The sequence below is a fragment of the Aptenodytes patagonicus genome, chromosome 21 (assembly GCF_965638725.1).
Source record: "Aptenodytes patagonicus chromosome 21, bAptPat1.pri.cur, whole genome shotgun sequence".
In the NCBI taxonomy this organism is placed as follows: domain Eukaryota; kingdom Metazoa; phylum Chordata; class Aves; order Sphenisciformes; family Spheniscidae; genus Aptenodytes; species Aptenodytes patagonicus.
In genome coordinates, this window is record NC_134969.1 from 3,900,593 (window position 1) to 3,918,688 (window position 18,096).

At 57.0% G+C, this 18,096-nt stretch overlaps 1 protein-coding gene across 1 annotated transcript in view; it reads right to left on the minus strand.

The window, feature by feature from the left end:
• Positions 1–17,169, minus strand: part of RUNX3 (RUNX family transcription factor 3) — a 38,676-nt gene extending 21,507 nt beyond the window's left edge. Inside the window, exons 1-3 of the mRNA XM_076357213.1 lie at positions 16,909–17,169; positions 15,681–15,837; positions 10,607–10,711 (exon numbers count right to left, since the gene is read on the minus strand). Coding sequence (XP_076213328.1) covers positions 10,607–10,711; positions 15,681–15,837; positions 16,909–17,169 — 523 coding nt within the window. The remainder of the gene's footprint in view (positions 1–10,606; positions 10,712–15,680; positions 15,838–16,908) is intronic.
• Positions 17,170–18,096: the final 927 nt, after the last annotated feature.

Below are 18,096 nucleotides of genomic sequence, written 5' to 3' on the forward strand. Positions count from 1 at the left end.
CTGCTGCCCAGCGGGTTATTAGATCCACTTTACAAATGGGTAAACTGAGGCACGGGGCAAAACACTGCCCCTTTACGAAGGAGTGAAGCTCACCAACATCCTTGTTGCAATGCTCCCAAATACTCCCTTTTAGTGCCGACGCGTCCCGTCACCTGCAGCCCAGCCCAGCCCGCTCGTCCCTTTGCACAGCTCCGTTTGGGCCGCGCCGCTGGACCCCGCAGGAATTTCTTTTGCTATTTATTTGTACAGCACCTGGCACAACTCGCCCCCGCGCACGGCATCGGAACACCGCCGACATCCTTCTGCAAGAAGCCTTCAATGAAACTTAATTGTCCCGACATCCCCCATCCACTAGAGGATCCTTTTGCTCCAGTTTAATCTTCTCCAAATACACTATCAATGCTGACTTCTCCGATTCTGATTTATTTTCAAAGCAGGAGCAGGTATGCCTCTTCCACCCCAGCTGAGAATCGTGCCCTGGGGTTTTCCTGAAGTTTTCCAAAGCAGGAGGTGTTACAACCAATTTCAACAAAGATTTCTTTGTACAATGTGAGCAAAAATAATTTCCCTATTCTGACTCCCAATACTGCTTCACTTAGAAAATATTGGTCAGTTTTAAGTGAAATGAGTTTGAAGTTATTATGCACCAGGTGATTGTAAAAGGAGAAGTGGAATTTACTATATGTGGCAAATAAAATAATTAGAGGAGTGAATTTACTGGAGCCCATATAATTTTGGTTGCTCTATTAATACTTCTTTTGAGGCCGGGATTACAGGCTCGAGCTGTAGCACCAAAGGCCCAGGCGATGCAAACCCATCGCTTTGAGAGCGGTTGGGCACCTTTGTCCCCGCTCTGCTCTCCCGGGGGAATGCTCTGCAAGCCCCCGGCACCCAGGCGTCCCCCGGGGCGTCCCCGTGCCCTGCCGAGGGGTCCCACATGGGGCTGGGGGTCTTGCACAGCCCGACCTGCAGAAACCCGCAGAAAGCCGGGCTGCTTTTCTCCCCAAGGGATTTTTATCGAGCCCCCCCCTCAAGAGCTGAGCCCCGACTCCCCCTCGCCTCGTCTTTGCAGGATTGGGCCGACCCCGAAGGGGTTAACTGGATAGCAATGCCTATAAGAAATTAGAGGAGGAGGTAGTTTAACATAATTGCTTGCGATGGCATGTATCAACAGCGGCTCCGAACTGCCTCTGCAAGAAAACAATGCCCTGGACGGTCTCGGCAGATACCAAAGGGTGCAAATTTCCCCGCTGGGATCAAAACACATTAGCAATGGGAATACAAACAGAGAAACCCTCCTTCGCAGCAAGTACCGATTTGCAAGGGCTCCTGCATGAACTGGGGAGCCTGGAGCTGGCATCTCCTCTTCCCTCCCCACCCCGCGGGCCGGCTGCTCCCCCACCGCCCGCGGGCCTCCTCCATGCTCCGAGAGATGCGGGTTCGACCTCGTCCTCTGCCTCCCGCCCGGCCGCTCGCTGCAAAAGTCCCGGTTAATGGGACGTTAGGGAAATTTTTAAGGGATCTGGCAGATGGAGGGTGAGAGCAGGCGGTGCGTAGTGCCCCACTCGAGCTGCCTTGGTGGGGCGTGCAGCGATGGCACCGATGCCATGCCATCCTCCCAGCCCCTCGCCCCGGCCGGCATTTGCTTTTCATTTGTCTCCATCCAAAGAGCAAACAGGACAGGGAAGGGTGAGATGGAGCTGAACGGTCTCCACGCAGGAGGCACAGGGTGGTCCGGGCTCTCGGGCACCGTCCACGCAAGCGCCCCATCCCAGGCACCAACAACCCCAAACAGCAGCCGGGGGACAGCAGAGGAAACACCAATAAAACTAAAAGATTAAAATACATTGCATCCCCACTGAGGATTTCCCATGCCTGCCTTGTTTCAGGACACCCCAAAAAACCTACGCCCCATCCAAGGCTTTTTTCTCCTCCGGGTAGGACCCTCCGCGGGGCTGGATCAGCGCGGGGAGAAGCAGAGCCCCGCCAGCTCTGCACAGGCTCCGTCCTCCAAAACCGGAGGCTGGAGCACGGCCGGGATTAGCCTGATGTCCCCGTGCAACGTCATCCCCCAGCGCCCAAGGGCCACCGCAGGGAGCACCGCGGCAGGTCCCCTGCCAGCGAGGGCGATGCCAAAGCTCCCAGGCAGTCGTACGGAGCCCGCAGGGTTTCTTTAAACGTTCATCTCAAACGGCTGCAGCGCATCCAGCGCAGAGAGTTAATAGGGAAGCGAGAAGGTGTCACTCAGGATTTCCTCCTCTTCCTCCCCAGGGAAGGGGACAGGTCTCAAGAAGTGGGAAATCAGCGTATTTTAAGCACCGCATTTTAAATTCGAACAGATTATAGCAATTTTACATCGACAAATAACTGTCCAGGAAGTGGTGAGGTCATTTATTTATTTAAATGGTTGGTTTGATTGATTTAGTTGTCTTTTTTTTTTTTTAATTATTATTATTCCTTATTTTTCCTTTTCCTTCACCATTTCCCTTTCCCCCCCCCCCCCCCTAATTCCCGGGCAAACTGGGAAATGTCTGTGTATTTATATCTAGCTAAGGACAAGCAGGGGAATAAAAAAAAAAAAAAAGACCCTAATAATACCCAAAACTATCACGCCACGGGAGCACTTCAGCAAAGAGCCTGCTTTTAATTACGGAAACATCTCAAGTTCAAGTTTTGCGCATCCCCGCGAGGAAGCCTTTTTGCCAAGATAAAGATCTGAAATCGTACAATACTGGCACGACGCAGCCCCTGTCCTGGGTCTCCATTCGAGCTTCTGAGAAGCGCAAGACCCTGTAACCATTTATTCTCTCTTCTCCAAGTGCTTGCCAAACCCGTATCAAATCTCCGAGGGTAAGAGGCGCAGCAAACACGGGGTGTCACCGCCCTGGGCACGCCGCAGACCGCAGGGTCCCAAAATTGCCCCTAGGAATATGGCAAGAGGGGATCATTTTGCCCTTGCTCCTTTTTGGCTCCCATCCCGTAACCCCGTCCAACTGCCCCTCTTCCTCATCCTCAGCTATTTTAGGCTGTCCCTCACTGACCCGCACCCGTGTCTGCCACTCGGTAGATCCCCATTTCCCCGTGTCCCCGGAATGGGAGAGCTGCAGATTTTATTTCCCCGTCCAGATTCGCGGAGCTGGCATCCCGGAGGGCCACAATGCATCGCCCCAAGCCTGCCCGCAGCGCACCTGAGCCCCACAGAGCTCTTCCAGGTCCCCGTCTCCTCCAAAAATTGCTTCGAATCATAACAAAACCATGAGACAATGTTTTGGTTTTTTTTCCCCCCCGTGTGGAGGAAGCACGGTGTGGATTTACACAAATCCCCCTGCAGCACAGGTCTACGCGACAAAGCATCCCGAGACGGGCCAGCCAAAATCCCCGCCGGGATGGGGGGCAAACAACAGCTTTGCCGTGGGGTTCCCGGCATCGGCCCCGCTCCCCGAGAGCCGCTCTGCCTTTCCCAAAAGTGCCAGCAATTTCCCTTCCATGAAGCACGGTGTGGGGCCGGGACGTGATGGGCGAATTTATGGACCATTTAAGTTAATCGTGCGACCCCCATGCAGCCGCTTTTCTCGAAGGTAATGGGAACATTTCCGCTTCGTCTTTCTCTCTTTTTTTTTCCCCCAAAATGGTGCAAACGAGGGGAGCCCTAAAGAGATGCTCTTTGTTACAAGCAATTACCAAGGAGTCCGAAATCTCGCCAGAAACCATCAATGCTTTTAAAGACATTACAACCCAAAAGTTAGCAAGGACATAACCAACTCTGCAATATATCGAACACATCATTTTGTACTTTCGATGGCATTTAAGCCATTAAGGCATGAAAATATGATACTGCTAAAGGAATCAAGTTTGCACAGGGCTGCTGTACCCCAGGAAGAACAAACAGGAGCCTGAAAGGTCGCGCCACGGGGAAGCTCCCACCGCTGAAACCCCCCAAATCCGAGCCCTGCTGCCAGCAGGCACGGGGGGGGGCTGACTCAGCTCTTCGGCCTCACCCAGCCACGGCATGGTCTCGGCTTTGGGCAAGCTGCCTTCGCCACGCATGCAACCATCGGAATAAAAGCACTGAAGCTTCCCAACGCAGCCCCCATGGTGAATGCAAATCCCGGGTGCTCGGCCTCCCACCCCCCCAAAAATCTGCAGGTCAAATTGGGCAGGATGGGAGGCTCGAATTAGGGCAGCACCATCTTACAGGGGATGCCTGGCAATTTCTCATTGTTAGCGTCATACTGGGGCCTCTACAGAGCTTATTCTGATTAACGAGGTGGAATATTGCACCTCTTTTCCCTTCCCCGAGTAAAACGGGTTTCAGTTTTGCTATTTCTGGTAGTAAATCTCAGACTCATCCGCAGCCACAAGGGATGGGGAAAGTAGCGGGGGGATCGCTTGCCTTGCTAGCACGGTCCTGTGCATCCTTTTCCTCTCTAGCCTCAAACTGGAGCATCCTCTAGGAATAAAAGGGAAAAAAAAAAAAAAATCCACAGCACAGACTTCTCTGAACTCAAGAAAAATGGATTCAGACGCACCTTCCAAAAAAAAAAAAAAGTGAGAAAGGCTTTTTCAGGGCGGTTTGTGGACGCGCCGGGGTTTGGGGAGCCGGGGCCGGTGAGGCGCTGGGTGTGGGATGAGAACCGAGATGGAGGCGGTGAGATACGGGGGTGTGGGCAGCGGTGCCGAGGTGTGTCCAGGCTGGCAGGTCCGATGCAGGACGGGGTGGTTCAGGGCACTGCTTTTATCAGCGCGGCTTCGAGATGGATAGAGAAGCCACGGTGAGGTATGTGTCATCCCCAGTAAGTGCTGATACAACCCTTCCTCCTCCCCGGCTGCCACCTGGGCAGCACAAGCGCTTGCTGGAAGAAATGCCTTTACAGCGGGGCTGGGGGCACCTGGGGCCACGGGCACCCTCCTCCCGCAGCCACCCCAGCACCCCACTGTTAACAATGGCAAAGCCCTCTTCAGGCTGGATTTACAGGCAGGATTTTCCCCTTTACAGTCCATCTTTCTCCCAGTTTTTTGCTTTTTTGCCCCATACTGGAAGCAAAGAGCCCCCAACACACGGGGGCAGGCAGCACCCAAGCCGTGGCCTTGCGCCCACCGACCGCCAGCACCCCAGGGACGCAGATGCCACTAGCACCTTGCACAGGCATGGACAAGGGGGTTTCCACCCTCTGCAGATCCCAAACTCTTCATTTCCCATCTGAGAGCGTGGGGCCGGGCTTGCGGCTCAGGCTGACGTCGTGCACCGGGCGGGGGGGAGGCGGGCAGGTGGGGAGGGAAATCCTCACCCAGCTGAGGCTCTCGAAAATATGAAAGCAAAAAGTGGCGGTTCTTGGAAATGACTCAGAGCTGTGGGAGGTGAGAAGCCTTTCCACCCGCCGGCTACGTGCCGCACGAGCGGGGAGCAGGTGCTTGGGGCGAGCTGGAACGGCAGCCGCCGGGCTGTCCCCTCCGGGGTGGCACCGCTCCCAGCATGGCCCCATCACTCCATCCCCAGGGACATGGGGGAGAAGCAGCCTTTTGGGAAGGAAAAGTGGCCCCGGAGGGGATTTGTGCCTGTGCGTGATGGGACCCAGCCAGAAACCCCTGCAGGGACAACATGGTGGGAGAAGGGATATGGAATGCTCTTGCCTGGCCGGGGGGGACCCCAGCCACAAGCCCCCTCCTCCTCCCGGTCGAAGCCAGCAGATGCTGCAGGATGGGGACGCGCTCCTGGCACTCACTGTGGTCACACCGAATGGGGACACGACCGAAAGCACCAAATCTCTGATGCACACACCCAAAACGAGCAGGGCAGGAGACACCAATAACCACCACCAGCGTTCACACTGCTGCTGTGACCAAGTGGGCAACAAGGGGGGGGGGACACAGGAACCCTACTGCCCCTCGCTCTTCAGGTGCGGAAACCCAAGCTACAACCCTCCCTCCCTCACCCTCCATTTCATCATTCAGCCCAGGACAGAAGAAAATTAAACTGCAATGTAAGAGCAGGGAGGCCCATGCCACCGGGCGAGGGCTCGCAGTGCCTCGCTCCAGCATCCTGCTCCCTCCTCTACTCTCCTTCTTTGCTGGGGAGGGAAGAAAACCAGCTCTGTTCACCCAAACTTACGCAGCACTGAAGCTCAGAAAGCAACTTTGCACTCAAAGTGGTCCAAGCCCTTGCCATGCAAGCGGAGAGGGCTTTGCACATCCCGGCGCGGCTGCCTTGCACCCCTTCCCACCTCCCCGGCGCCGGCACGCAGGGCTCTGCGCATGCTCACAGCCAGAGGGATGTTTTTTTTACCCCGGGCGAGCACGGCTGGGTATAGATGTGCTTCCCCACAAGGGTTATGGCGAGTGATCAAGTCCTCTTGGTCTCCCTTTCCTCCTTGACACGATGGTCAGGGCAGCAAGGATGGGGTAGAAATCAGAAACAAGGGGTTAAGGGCAAAGGAGATTTAGAAAGAGGGGGAGAAGACTGGGAAGACTGAATGGCAGCAAGAAAAAAAAGTCAAAGAGGGGGGGAAAAGGCATTTAAAGGAAAAAAAAAACCTTTGCACAAGAGTTCCCAGGAGATGGGCAGAAAGGGGCTGGTGCTGCAAGGGTGAGCTGGGAGGAGGAGAGCAAAAGTGACAGCAGAGAGGAGGTGAAAGCAGTGGGAAGGGAAAGGGAAGGGAAAGGGAAGGGAAAGGGAAGGGAAAGGGAAGGGAAAGGGAAGGGAAAGGGAAGGGAAAGGGAAGGGAAAGGGAAGGGAAAGGGAAGGGAAAGGGAAGGGAAAGGGAAGGGAAAGGAGCCAGCAGGTGGGTGTGATGGGGGAGGCCCTGGAGAGGCTTCCATTTACCCAGGAACAGACTAAACATCCCTGTATAGCTTCCAGCTATTCATTTTTCCATGTTCTGCCTCTTGTGGATTATTTTGCAAGCAGCTGTGGATGCAAGAGGGCTTTGCACCAGGGCTGCAGCTCGGCCGAGTCGGGCTCTTGCTAAAAAAAGAGCTGCAGAGAAAGGGGGGGGGGAGAAAAAAAAAAAGAAGGAAATTCCACAGGAAGTTCAAATATTTTATTACTTCCTGTTTGTACAAAGTATGTCAACACTTGGCACCCGCTGCGCCATTTGTTTAGAGCTAAGGTGTCAACTTGAAAAAATGCCCTTTCTCTCTCCAGATCTAACCCAGAAAGAGCCTGAGCACAAGAAAAAAAAAAAATATCTCGGAGCAAGCGGGGCGTGATGGCTTGCAGGGGATGCGCGGGGACCACGGCAGAGCAGCCGAGACGGTGGCTCAGCCAAAGCCACCGCCGTTATCAGCCCCACGCACGCCCCGGCGCTGCTCCTTGCTTGGCTGTGGGTCCTTCAGACGAGCACGCTTGGGTGTCTTCAACACTGTGGTCCAGCTCTCCTGGTCCCCCCCCATCCAGGCTTCATCCCCCAGCCCCACGAGGGGCTCTGGCTCTCACCCGCTTCCCTGCAATTTCTCGTCCAACTCGACCCGATTTCAAACTCCTCAGAAGTTTTTCTGGGCGCAGCTTTAGTTAAAAGACTTGCTCAAGGGCTGAGATGAAGCGATGGGACAGGGGTGGAAGACGAACGGCATGCTCAGAGGTGGGGCATGGAGCCCCGCCGTGTTTCTGACCCCAAAACCCCACGAGAACGTTTGCTGGAGGAATTTCGCCGCATCTGAGAAGATGATGCCCAGGGCTTTCCCAGGATACCAAGACAAATGGCCAATTCTTTCCACATTAAGGGTGCTTTTCTGCCTGCTCGCACCGGCCCCTCCTCAGCCCCACATCCAGCCTCCGGCCCTGGCCACCGCTGATCCTGCACAAGAGGAGCCACACCGTGTCCCGCTCATTTGCAACGCTGCGGCCAAGAAGGGGCTGCATATATTTTTATGCACACACATCTCCATACCCACATATATGTATTTACATAGATATATGTAAAAAAGTATATAAAATATATATACAGGCGTTAAAACCGCAATGCCTGCTGGCAGCTCTCACCTCCCAAAGCCAAGCAGGGAAGGGCAGCGCGAGCCATCGCGTTTGGCCAAAGGTGGTTATTACCGGGGCTTTACCGGCTCCGATAGCCGGCCGGTGAGCCTGGCGGGTGCCGGCACACCGAGGGGTGCTATGCCAGAGAGCCACCCAGTGGCAGGTTAACCGGGAAAACCACGTCGGGTTTCCACATGTGAGCTCGGATCGTTTTGCAGCCGGTATTTCCACACCAAGGGTTTCTGCAGAGGACTGCAGGGAGGCAAGGGCAAAGGGCATCATTTAACTATTTTTTTTTTAATTTCAGGTTCATTAGAAAATACAAACCAAAGTGTGGCGAAGCAAAGGGGTTTTTTAATTTTTTTCTTCCAGTGTAAGACTGGATTTTCATCAATCATGAATTTAAGCCCCAGGGTCAAACTGGGAGTCAAAGTATGACCTTTGCTGCCGACAAATCTACAATCATCTCAAAAAAAAAAAAAAAAAAGTCACAAGTTGGGTCTAAACTCCTTAGATCAGCAATTTAAGGGCTGTGGGGGTGCAGGGATGGGGGAGAGATTGACGTTTGGGGTCCACACAAGGCAAGGGCATAAGCAGCGAATAAACACCACACAGACCTCCTTAGGGAGCCTACACCTCCGGCACAAACATTTTGAGGTCCACAAATCAGGGGGGAAAAAAAGAAGCAGAAAACTGCTGACCTTGCAGCCCGGGACGGCGTCCCAGGGAGGGCATCCCTCGGGCACACCAAGCCAGAGCCAGGGCAAGCCGCTCCATCCTCCGGTTTTGCCTAATTATGCCAAACGAAGGCACGGCCCCAACCCAAACAGCGCAGGGCGAGCATGCCCACAGCTCAGCCCCCCAGCTCCCCGCCTGGCTACGAAGCCTTCACCTCCGTATCAGAAAATTTAAATTAAAGATCGGGAGCGATCGGCCGAGATGTTGAAATTCAGGAGGAGCAGGTGTGATTCAGCGGGGGTTTGGTGAGCGCTGGCTATCGGTGAAGTCAGAGCAAACCAAACGCTAAGAGTAGTAACTATCTCGCCTTGTATTATTATTTATGTATTCCTGATTATTATTATTATTAGAAAGGCAATCTGATGCAGCAGATAAGGGCCTGAGCCAGGAGTCAGGAGACCTGGTTTCTATTCCTGACCTGGAAGAGTTGTGAAATTTCCTGCCCAACTCCTGCCTGCTTTCCCCTCCCAGCCCCGGGCTGAGCCCGTTCCCAGTGTCTGCAGCACCCACCACGACCCACGTTTGCTCGCTGCCGCTGCCGCAGCCTCACAACAGGGACCTGCCTTGTGCTTCTGGCTTAAAAGAAAAAACCAACAGCGTTGCATCGCCTAGATGTCGGCTTTGCAAAGCCAGCCCGGCAGCTCGACCGGCTCCCGTAAAGCCTCTCGCGCTCCAAAATAAAAATCAAGGGGGAATAAAATCCAACAAACCCCGATGCAAATAAAACCCCCTCGCTGAGGTAACAGCTTCCACCTGGCCTGACATCAAGGGGCACCGATGGCCCAATGACAGCATCAACAGAAAATATTTTCTAAAGCATATTTAGAAGGATCAAACCGTTTCCCTTCAATTTGGGCACTGACAGCTTTGCATGCGAAGGGAACAAACTCTGCTTTATAGTCCCCGGTGTGGTGCTGAGCGAGCAGGAAGGCAAAGCCGGAGCAAAAAGCCGGAGACGGAGGCCCTGGGGACGAAGTCGCACCGCACAGGGGGTCCCACAGAGCAAATAATCCTCCTGGCAGAAGGAAACTCCTCCAGCCGACGGCACCGGAGCATTTCCCCGCACTCCTCGGATCACGGGAGATGCCAAAGTGAGCTCAAACCAGCCCGACGCCGAAAACCAACCCAGCAAGGGCGATTCGCAGCCGCCTTTGCAAAGAGCCACCCTCAACCAAAAGGCACTGTCCTGCATCCAGGAGAGCCTACTCGATCAAAACAGAAAGACATTTCTGCGGTTGAATCGTCTCTTTGGTTTTCTCAAGCAACGCAGCCCCCGGCCGCGGGCGCTGCCAGCCGGAGCCTTTGACAACCCGAAAGCGAAACCACCACTAACCAAAAGGGGAAGGTGCTCTCCGAGCTCTCCTGGGCCTGTGCGGACAGACAGGCAAATACAGGCACAGCGCGGAGGAAATCTGCAAACATTTTTAGTTTAATAATCAGCAAGTCAGCCTCCGAAGCTGGGCACAGCATCTCTGGCTTTGTAACCCCCCCAGAAACGCCCTACGCACCGCCAGATTTGCGTCCTTTGCATTTTTGCTGTCGAAGCCCAAAGCATTTTCCCTACATCCCAACCACCACGAGGACTGGAGCTATAAAACCATCCCTCCGCGGTGGGATACGGAACGCGGTGAGAGCGAGCAGCAGGCAGGGACACACGCTGCGCTCCGCCGTGCGGAGCAAATAAAAGCAGCCAAGCCGTGCCCGCCGCAGCGCGCGCTCTCGGGGCTCGCTCGGCCACGCCAACGCTCTCTCGTTAGCTCTGCGCGCTGCAAACGGTGCCTGCCCCGGCCGGCTTTGCCCCGCCGCAGAGGCATCCTGCATCCTTCAGCTACGGAGAGCTCGGCCCCCCGCCCCCGCCCCCCATTTCTCAGTGGCTGCCAAATAAAACACATCACTTACTTCGTGGCTCCCGGGGTCCGTCTACAGTCACTTTAATGGCTCGGTGATAGGTAGCGACTTGGGTGGGGTTGGTGAACACGGTGATCGTCAGGGTAAAGCTTTTTCCTAAGGGGGGGTGGGGGGGGTGGTGGTGAACAAAACAAGAGAAATGAGGATATTCACATGGGTTCAGCTCTTGTGGGAGCGAAAGGCTCCTGCTGGAGCAAGCTCAGACACAAATATCCACATCCACCGAACTCCAACGCACACATCATTTAATTTTATGAGACGTTATTGCCGAGACACAAAGCTCGGCCGGCTCCTGCTGGGGTTCAGCTGGCTGCAGCAGAGAGAGGCTTGGACCCAGTTCAGAGCGGGAGCCAGGACGTTCCTGGATGCAAAAGTCACTTGTCCCCCCCCCTCCCCTGCCCTGCCCTGTCCCCATATCGACCCCTCCACCCACAGCAGCTTCCTGGTGCCTTCCTGCTAAGATGCTTCCCCTTTTCCCATGGGAATCCAGCCCTGAAACGCGGCGCTGGACACGGGACCCCCTCCGCAAGGGACGGATTTGGGTCCCAGCGCCCACGGGATGCTCCTGCGGGAGCAAGCTGGTGAGGTGGCATCAGTCTGCAGGCAATGGGTGCTGGCGTTTGTGGGGGAATCCTGGTGGCTTTGGCCCCACGGATGCACCCACGCAGGGATGTTTGGAGGGGAGCCGTGCCAGGCTCTCGGCCGTACGGGCACCCGTGGCACTCGCAGCCCACGTGCAAGGACCAGGGCCAGAAATTGGAAACTACAAAATGGGAACTAAATCCGGCCAGGTTTGGCCACCAGAAGCGGCCACCAGACAGGTGGACCCGCCGGCTGTGGGGACTGTCCCCCTCTCCCAGCCCTGACCAGAAAGCGGGAACCCGCTGCTGGGAAAGAAGAGTTCAGATGCCATCGTGGGGGCTTTCAGGGATGCTTTTGAAGCACTGAGCTTGTCATCTTTTAAAGAAAAAAAAAGGGGTAAAGTAGTGAAAAGCTCTTGAGAGCCCAATTTTGCAAGGACACAAGAGTGACCCCTTGCCCCGGCAGAACAGGTTTCCATCTGCAGCCCAAAAATGCTTTTGGCATCGTGGAGGGTGTTATCACACCTGCACCCTGGTACCACCCCGCTCTCCTCTCCCAGCACCCGCTCCGACCCCGAACCCATTCACCTCCTGCAGCCTCGGCATCCTCATCCCAGACCCTCTGCCCTCTCCTTGTCCCACCTCGGCTGCCGTCACCCACTCGGTGTCCAGCTGATGGGGAGGCTGCGGGAGAGCTGAGCCGGAGCCGCTGCGCGCCGGTCTCCGCGGGAAGGGCCTCCGCTCTCCCGCAGCCTCCCCAGATTCAGGAGTCCTTTGGGTAAAGGAGGGAGGCTGCACACGCAAGGGAGCAAATCGCTCTAACCAACCCCTCCCCAAGAGCAATCACCGTGGGATTTCAAAGGTATCGAGTATTTCAGAGGTGTGGACCCCAGCAGGAATGAGGCTGGAAATGCCCGTGCAATAGCCCTTAGCTCCTCCAGCCTTTATTTCACAAATAAATGCAGTAAGAAACCACCTCCTTTCCCTTTTCCCCTAAAGGGATTAGGGGTTTTCAGATCCCGACCATCATCTATCTACAGGGTTGGACCTGAGAATATCCATAGCAAAACAAAACAGTATTTATACAGCTAGAAGGAAAAGAAATAAAAAAAAAAGGAAAAATTAAATTATCTCCTCCGGAGAACATCCTGCAATTATCCCAGGTGGGAGAGTTTCTCTACGGGAGTGTCAGGGGTGGGATGAAATGCTGGCTTTAAAGCAGGCAGCAAGCATCAATCCATGCCCTACCTCAGCTTTCAAAACGGGACTAAACAGTGCACAAACCTTCAGCTCATTTTCTGCGGAAAAAGGAATTTTTTTTTTTTTTTTTTTTTTGCCCTCCCAAATACAATTTGACTCCTCGGTGAAACGGTCGCGCTGCCAACCTGCACGGAAGAGCCGGGCTGCCGCAGCCTGCGAAGCATGAAGGCTCCCGCGCGCCTGCACGGCCACGTAAAAAACAACCAATGCGGAGTATTTGTTGGCAAAACGTTTGCAGAACCGGAGTGCAGGGATGAGGATTATCAGGAGCAATTATTTAGGAAATTCCGCGGGAGGAGAGGCAAGGGGAAGGAGCCCCTCGGTCTGCATGCGTCCGGCTTGTGAGACCCGTAACCCTCCTGCGTGCCCGAGGAGAGGCTGAGCCCAGCAGCTCCGCGCCCGGCTCCCCCACTCACTACTGCATCCGATATTTTTATTTGCCATTTTTTTATTCCCCGTGTGAGACAATTTCCCTGCATTTCAGTTCCCCTCCCGGCTCGCTGCAGATACGAATACCTCCGAGCGGCACCTCCAGGGAGGACGGCCGCAGCCTGGGGCCGGCCGGGCCATTTTTGCGTTTTTTAACAGCTCTCAAAAATCCTCCCATGAATCGAAAATGACAATTATTACTCAGCATCATTTTTACTCATTTCCCGCCTTCTCGGGAAGCCGGGCTGAGGTTACTCATTCCCACCGCGCCCCGGCCCCAGCCGCGGTTCGGCGGCTGCGTGGGGCTGGATCCCAGCTCCTGGGTGGGTTTGGGAGCACCCACGGCTCCGCGGGATGCTCCGGGGGGATATTCCGGCTGGGAGAGGAGGCGGTGGGGTGCAGCGGGCATCGCAGCACCCCGCTGGCCTTGGCTTTCATTTTATACAGTGCAATCTGAGCAGAAAAGGGTGTGGGGGGGGTTTGAGCGAAGCATAGGGGGAAACTGGTCTTTCTCCCCTCCCTTTGTCTTGCACATGGAGATGGTAATTTTGGAGGGGGCGGGGGGGTAAGGACCTGCTCTTCCCAGCTCAGTGCCAGGGAACGATCCCAGACACGTTAATACAAAAAAATGCCCAATTCTGAACCATTTCAAGTCCTGTTTTCAAAACGAGAGCCTCGCTGCTTCTGATTTTACAGGGCTCCTGCAGCTCAGGCACGCGTTAGGGGCTGCCCACGGAGGCAGACTGTGCGTGTTTACAGACGCACGCGTCCGCACATCGGATTTACACAAACATTTATATACAGACACAGAACTCTGCTCCAACAAAATATTTTGCAGCAAATCCAGATTTCTGCCAGAATAAACGAAACCAGCACCGGGCTTTCAGAGATTAAGCCAAACAAGGGAAAGCAAGGGTGACACCCAGAATAAAAATTCAATAGAAACGATTTTTCACGCTAAATAGGTCTGAAAGGGCCCCTTGCCGGGAAAGCACGGCCGTACATGGGGAACTAAGCACACGCTTCACGCTGCGAGAAAACCCCACCGTGCCACCTTCACGCCAGCCCCAGCGAGCCCCGATGGGGTTATTTCTCTGCAAACATTACAAAGCCTCATCCCGCATTTTTTTTTAAAAAAAACCCCAAAACCCAAACAAAATCAGCACTTGTGTTACGCTCCTCGCTCCGAAGCCCATTAGAGGCAGTGGAGGTGTTTCCACTGCTGTAATGAGAGTTTGCCAGGACTCTGCCCAAGGAAGGAGACTATTCACCCAAGTGCTTTCTGAGACTGTAAACTACTGTTAATGCAGAGCTTGGGACTGCAGAGGAGGAAAGTTAATAATGAATTCAAGAGTGAAGCTGAGATTGGGTTGCATTCAGTTTGGAAATTTGTGTAAGGAGGATGAAAAAAAAAAAAAAAGAACAGAAAGAAAAGAGCCTAAGACAATAATTGATTACAGAAATGAAGGCTTAATTCATAAAAGAAAAACATTTTCCATCCATCAACCTGCAACCAGTTAAGTGGAGAGTTTTAAAGAAACTGCAACATGGAGAAGGAGCCAACAGGAAAAAGGAAATGTATGAAAGAATGTAAACTATTCAAGTTTCATAAAGAGGAACAAGTAAACAGTTATTACATGCAAATAATTCCTAACATCACTGCTTTTAATTAATGCAGAGAAGTCAAAATATATCTGACATTGTGTGTATACATTCGAAGCCTTTGAGAAAATGCTGCCATATGGCCATTAAAAGGCAGAACCCTTATTTGTGTTTAAATGAGCAGTAAGCGCTTCGATCCGCGGTGTTTATCGGTGATGAAACGCCGAAATTCTCTTTGTACTCTTTGAAATTCAGGTACGACACGGCTGCCGGGGAGCAGGCGGGAGGGAAGGGCAGGCAGGGCTCTGCCCCCCGACACCCGCTGGCGTTCAGCATTTTCGAGGGATTTATTCCCCTCTCCTGGCATGGCACGGCCCGATTTCCTTGACGGTTGGTTTTGAAAAAGCCAGCAGCGCCGTGCGCTTAAGGCGAAACGATAAAGCCAACCTCCAGACGGCCAGAAAGCGAAATTTCTGTCCCGCTTATTCCGTCGCGACGAGCGTGGAGAAAATGAGCGAACCTGCCCCCCCAAAAAGCACCCACAGCTCTGCCCTGCGCCCGCCCGGCTCCCGCCTCTCCCCATCGAAACGAGCCTTTCCGCGCCCCGACCCGCCGCGTTCCCTCCGCGCCGAGCCCGGGCTTATTACTTTCCTTTAACCGCCCGCTTTTCACCGTTTACAAACGAGCTGCCGGGGGGGGGGTTATCGCCCCCGAGCGCCTTCACCCGCGGCGGGGACGCGCCGAGCGCGCCCCGCCGCCCCCTCTCACCTGGGAGAAATGCGGGGGGATTTGGGCAGGGGCCGCCCGCCAGCCCGCGCACCGGAGAGCGGCTGCCTTACGCCCCCGCGGAGGTTTTACAACGAGGTTTGGTTGGGGTTTTGGTGTTTTTGGGGGTTTTTTGGTTCCCCCCTCCCCGCACCGTCCTTTCCCGACACCTCGGCGGGGGAGATCCCCCGGGACGAGCGGGGCAGAGCCGCCGGCGGGGCCGCTCCCGCATCCCTCCCGCAAACCGCTTCGGGGCTGGGGGGGTTCCTCCCTGCGCGACAAGCCCAGCCCGCAGCGACAAAACCACCGGCCCGCGAAAAACACGCCGTTAAAATAAAATAAACCCCCCCCCTTTCCCCCACCCCCCCCTCTTAAAAAAGAAAACAAACCGAAATAAAAAGGCCAACCATTTCCTGGCCGGTACCTACCCCTGCCGCTTCTCCCAACAAATCTGAGGTCGTTGAATCTTGCTACTTGGTTTTTCATCACGGCGGAGGCGTTGCGGAGCTCTGCCGAGTAGTTTTCGTCGTTCCCTGCCATCACCGTGACCACCGTCCCATCGGGCACATCTCCGAGGGCTACGACCTAGGGCAGGACGAGAGGATTTTAGGCTAAAATTAAGTGCGGTCGGACCTAACCTGCCCTACCTTTTCCCCCCTAAACCCAAAGCAAAACCAAAAGCAATCCGAACACCCGAGGAAGGCTGGAAAATCGGAGGGGGAAGGGGAAAAAAGAGCTAAAAAAAGGGGTTAAAAAGGAGCGAGGGGCTTCCGCGGGGCGGGGAGAGGGGAGTCAGTCCGCCCTCGGCCCCGCCGGGGGGAACTGCGCTTTTATTTTGTTTGATTTCGCGGGGGGAAAGCGCTGCCGAGCGCGGGGCGGCCGCTATCAGGGCCGCGGAGCTCCGCGCCCGGCCCGGGGGAAGCGCGCTGAGCCGGCGGCGCTGCGCGGCCGCGGAGGGGAGCGCGGAGCCTGCGCCCGGCTGGCGGAGAAACCCCCCCCCCCCCAACCCCCCCGGCCGGGGAGCAGCGCCCCGAGCTCCCAGCGCCGGGAGAACCCGGTTTACAAACCCCCCCCACCCCCGCCGGGCTCCCCGCGGCTCCGCTGCCGTCCTGCCCGGCTCCCCCCGCCTCTCCTCCCGCTGATTTTTTGGCTTTGCTCTCCTCGGCCCCGTTCCCCCAAGCCCCGGCCCCGGGGGCGCGGCGGGGTTGACCAGACCCCGGGGGTGCCCCCGTCGGGTCGTCCCGTCCCGCGGGAGCGGAGCCGGGCGGCCGCGGGGAGCCCGGGCAGCGCAGGCCGGTGCCGGCGCTCCAGCTCTTCGCTTTCTTTTTGCAGATTAGATCTCCCTTCCCTGCCTCGCTCTCCCTCTCCCAGGAAGGTAATTAACCTCCACTCTCATTAAACTTCAAAGTTGCCTGAGAGCTCCTAACTGTACGGAATATCTAAGATGCTGTGACCGCGGGGCAATGCGGAGACTTGATTAAAAATAATAACCCGGGCTCCCTTGAAGGTGATGTCAGGAGCGAGTTAAAGCGAAAGGGGCGGAGGGAAAGAGGCGAGTGGGTCGGGGCGGAGGGCAAGCCCGGAGCCGAGCCCGGTCCCTCCGAGCCGCCGGGGCCACCTGCCCGGCCGCAGCCCTCCCCGGAGCTCACGGCTTACCTTGAAGGCGACGGGCAGCGTCTTGTTGCACCTCCAGTGGGACGGCAGCACCGAGCACAAGAAGTTGGGGCTGTCGGTGCGCACCAGCTCGCCGGCGTGGTCGGCCAGTACATCCACGACGGAGCGGACCTCGGGTCGAGCCCGGGCACCCGGTGCGGGGGCCCCCAGCGCCCCGCTGTTCTCGCCCATCTTACCGCAGGGGAAGGCCGTGGAGGGGGGTGTGAAGCGCCTGCTGGTGCTCGGGTCTACGGGAATACGCATCACAACGGCGGGCGTCAGGGAGCCGCCGCGGCCGGGGGGTACGAGGAGGGACCCGGCGGGGCCCGGCGCCCACCGCTCGGCTGCGGCGGGGCTCGGTGGCGGGGCGCGGCGGGGGCAGCGGCGGCCGGGCCCCGCGCTGCCTCGCTCCGTCCCGGCAGATCGCCGTCCTCGGCGGGGCGGCGCGGGGAAAGCGGTGAGGGGTGTTCGCTCCCGCCCGGCTCCGGGACCCGTCCCCGGCGGTTTCGCTGCGGTCCCGTCCGCCCCGCCCGGGGAAAGGCGGCGCGGAGCCCCGGCAGAGCCACGTCGCGGCCGGGCGCCCTCGGCTGCAGGCGGGTCCCCTCCGCCGGGCGGCCCCGAAACCAGCTCCCAAGTGTCAGCCGCGCCGCCCGGTACCGTATTTACTGCCGGCCCCGGGGGGGGGCGGGCCGCGCCCTGACCGACGGGGCGCCGCGCCAATGGGGCGGCCGTGGGGGTCCTTCTCCCCGCCCACCACCCGGCTCCTGCCGGGCGAAGGGGCGTGGCCACAGCCGAAAGAGGCGTGGTCTCCGCTAAACTAGGCGTGGCCGCGGCGAGCCACGCCCTCCCGCTGGGCCGGCCCGGCGGGGCGGGCGCACGTCGGGGCCCCGGTGGCTTCTCGCCGCCGGCGGAGGGTTTCGGGGCGCGATGGGGCCGGTTTGGGGGCCGGAGCCACCGCCGTGCAGAGCGGCTGGGAGCACAGCACGTCCCCCGCCGCCTCCCCGCCGCGAAGCGCTCCCGCTGCCGCCGCCCGCGCCCCCCGCGGTGGCTCGGCCGTGGCGGGACGGGGGGAGCCGCGGCCGCGGGGCAGCCGCTGGGGACCGCCGGCACACGCGTCCCCGACGGGGGCGGCTCGCCTCACGGCCTGCGCTGAAAACCGCTGCTCCCCAACCTCCGCCTTCTGCCTCCCCC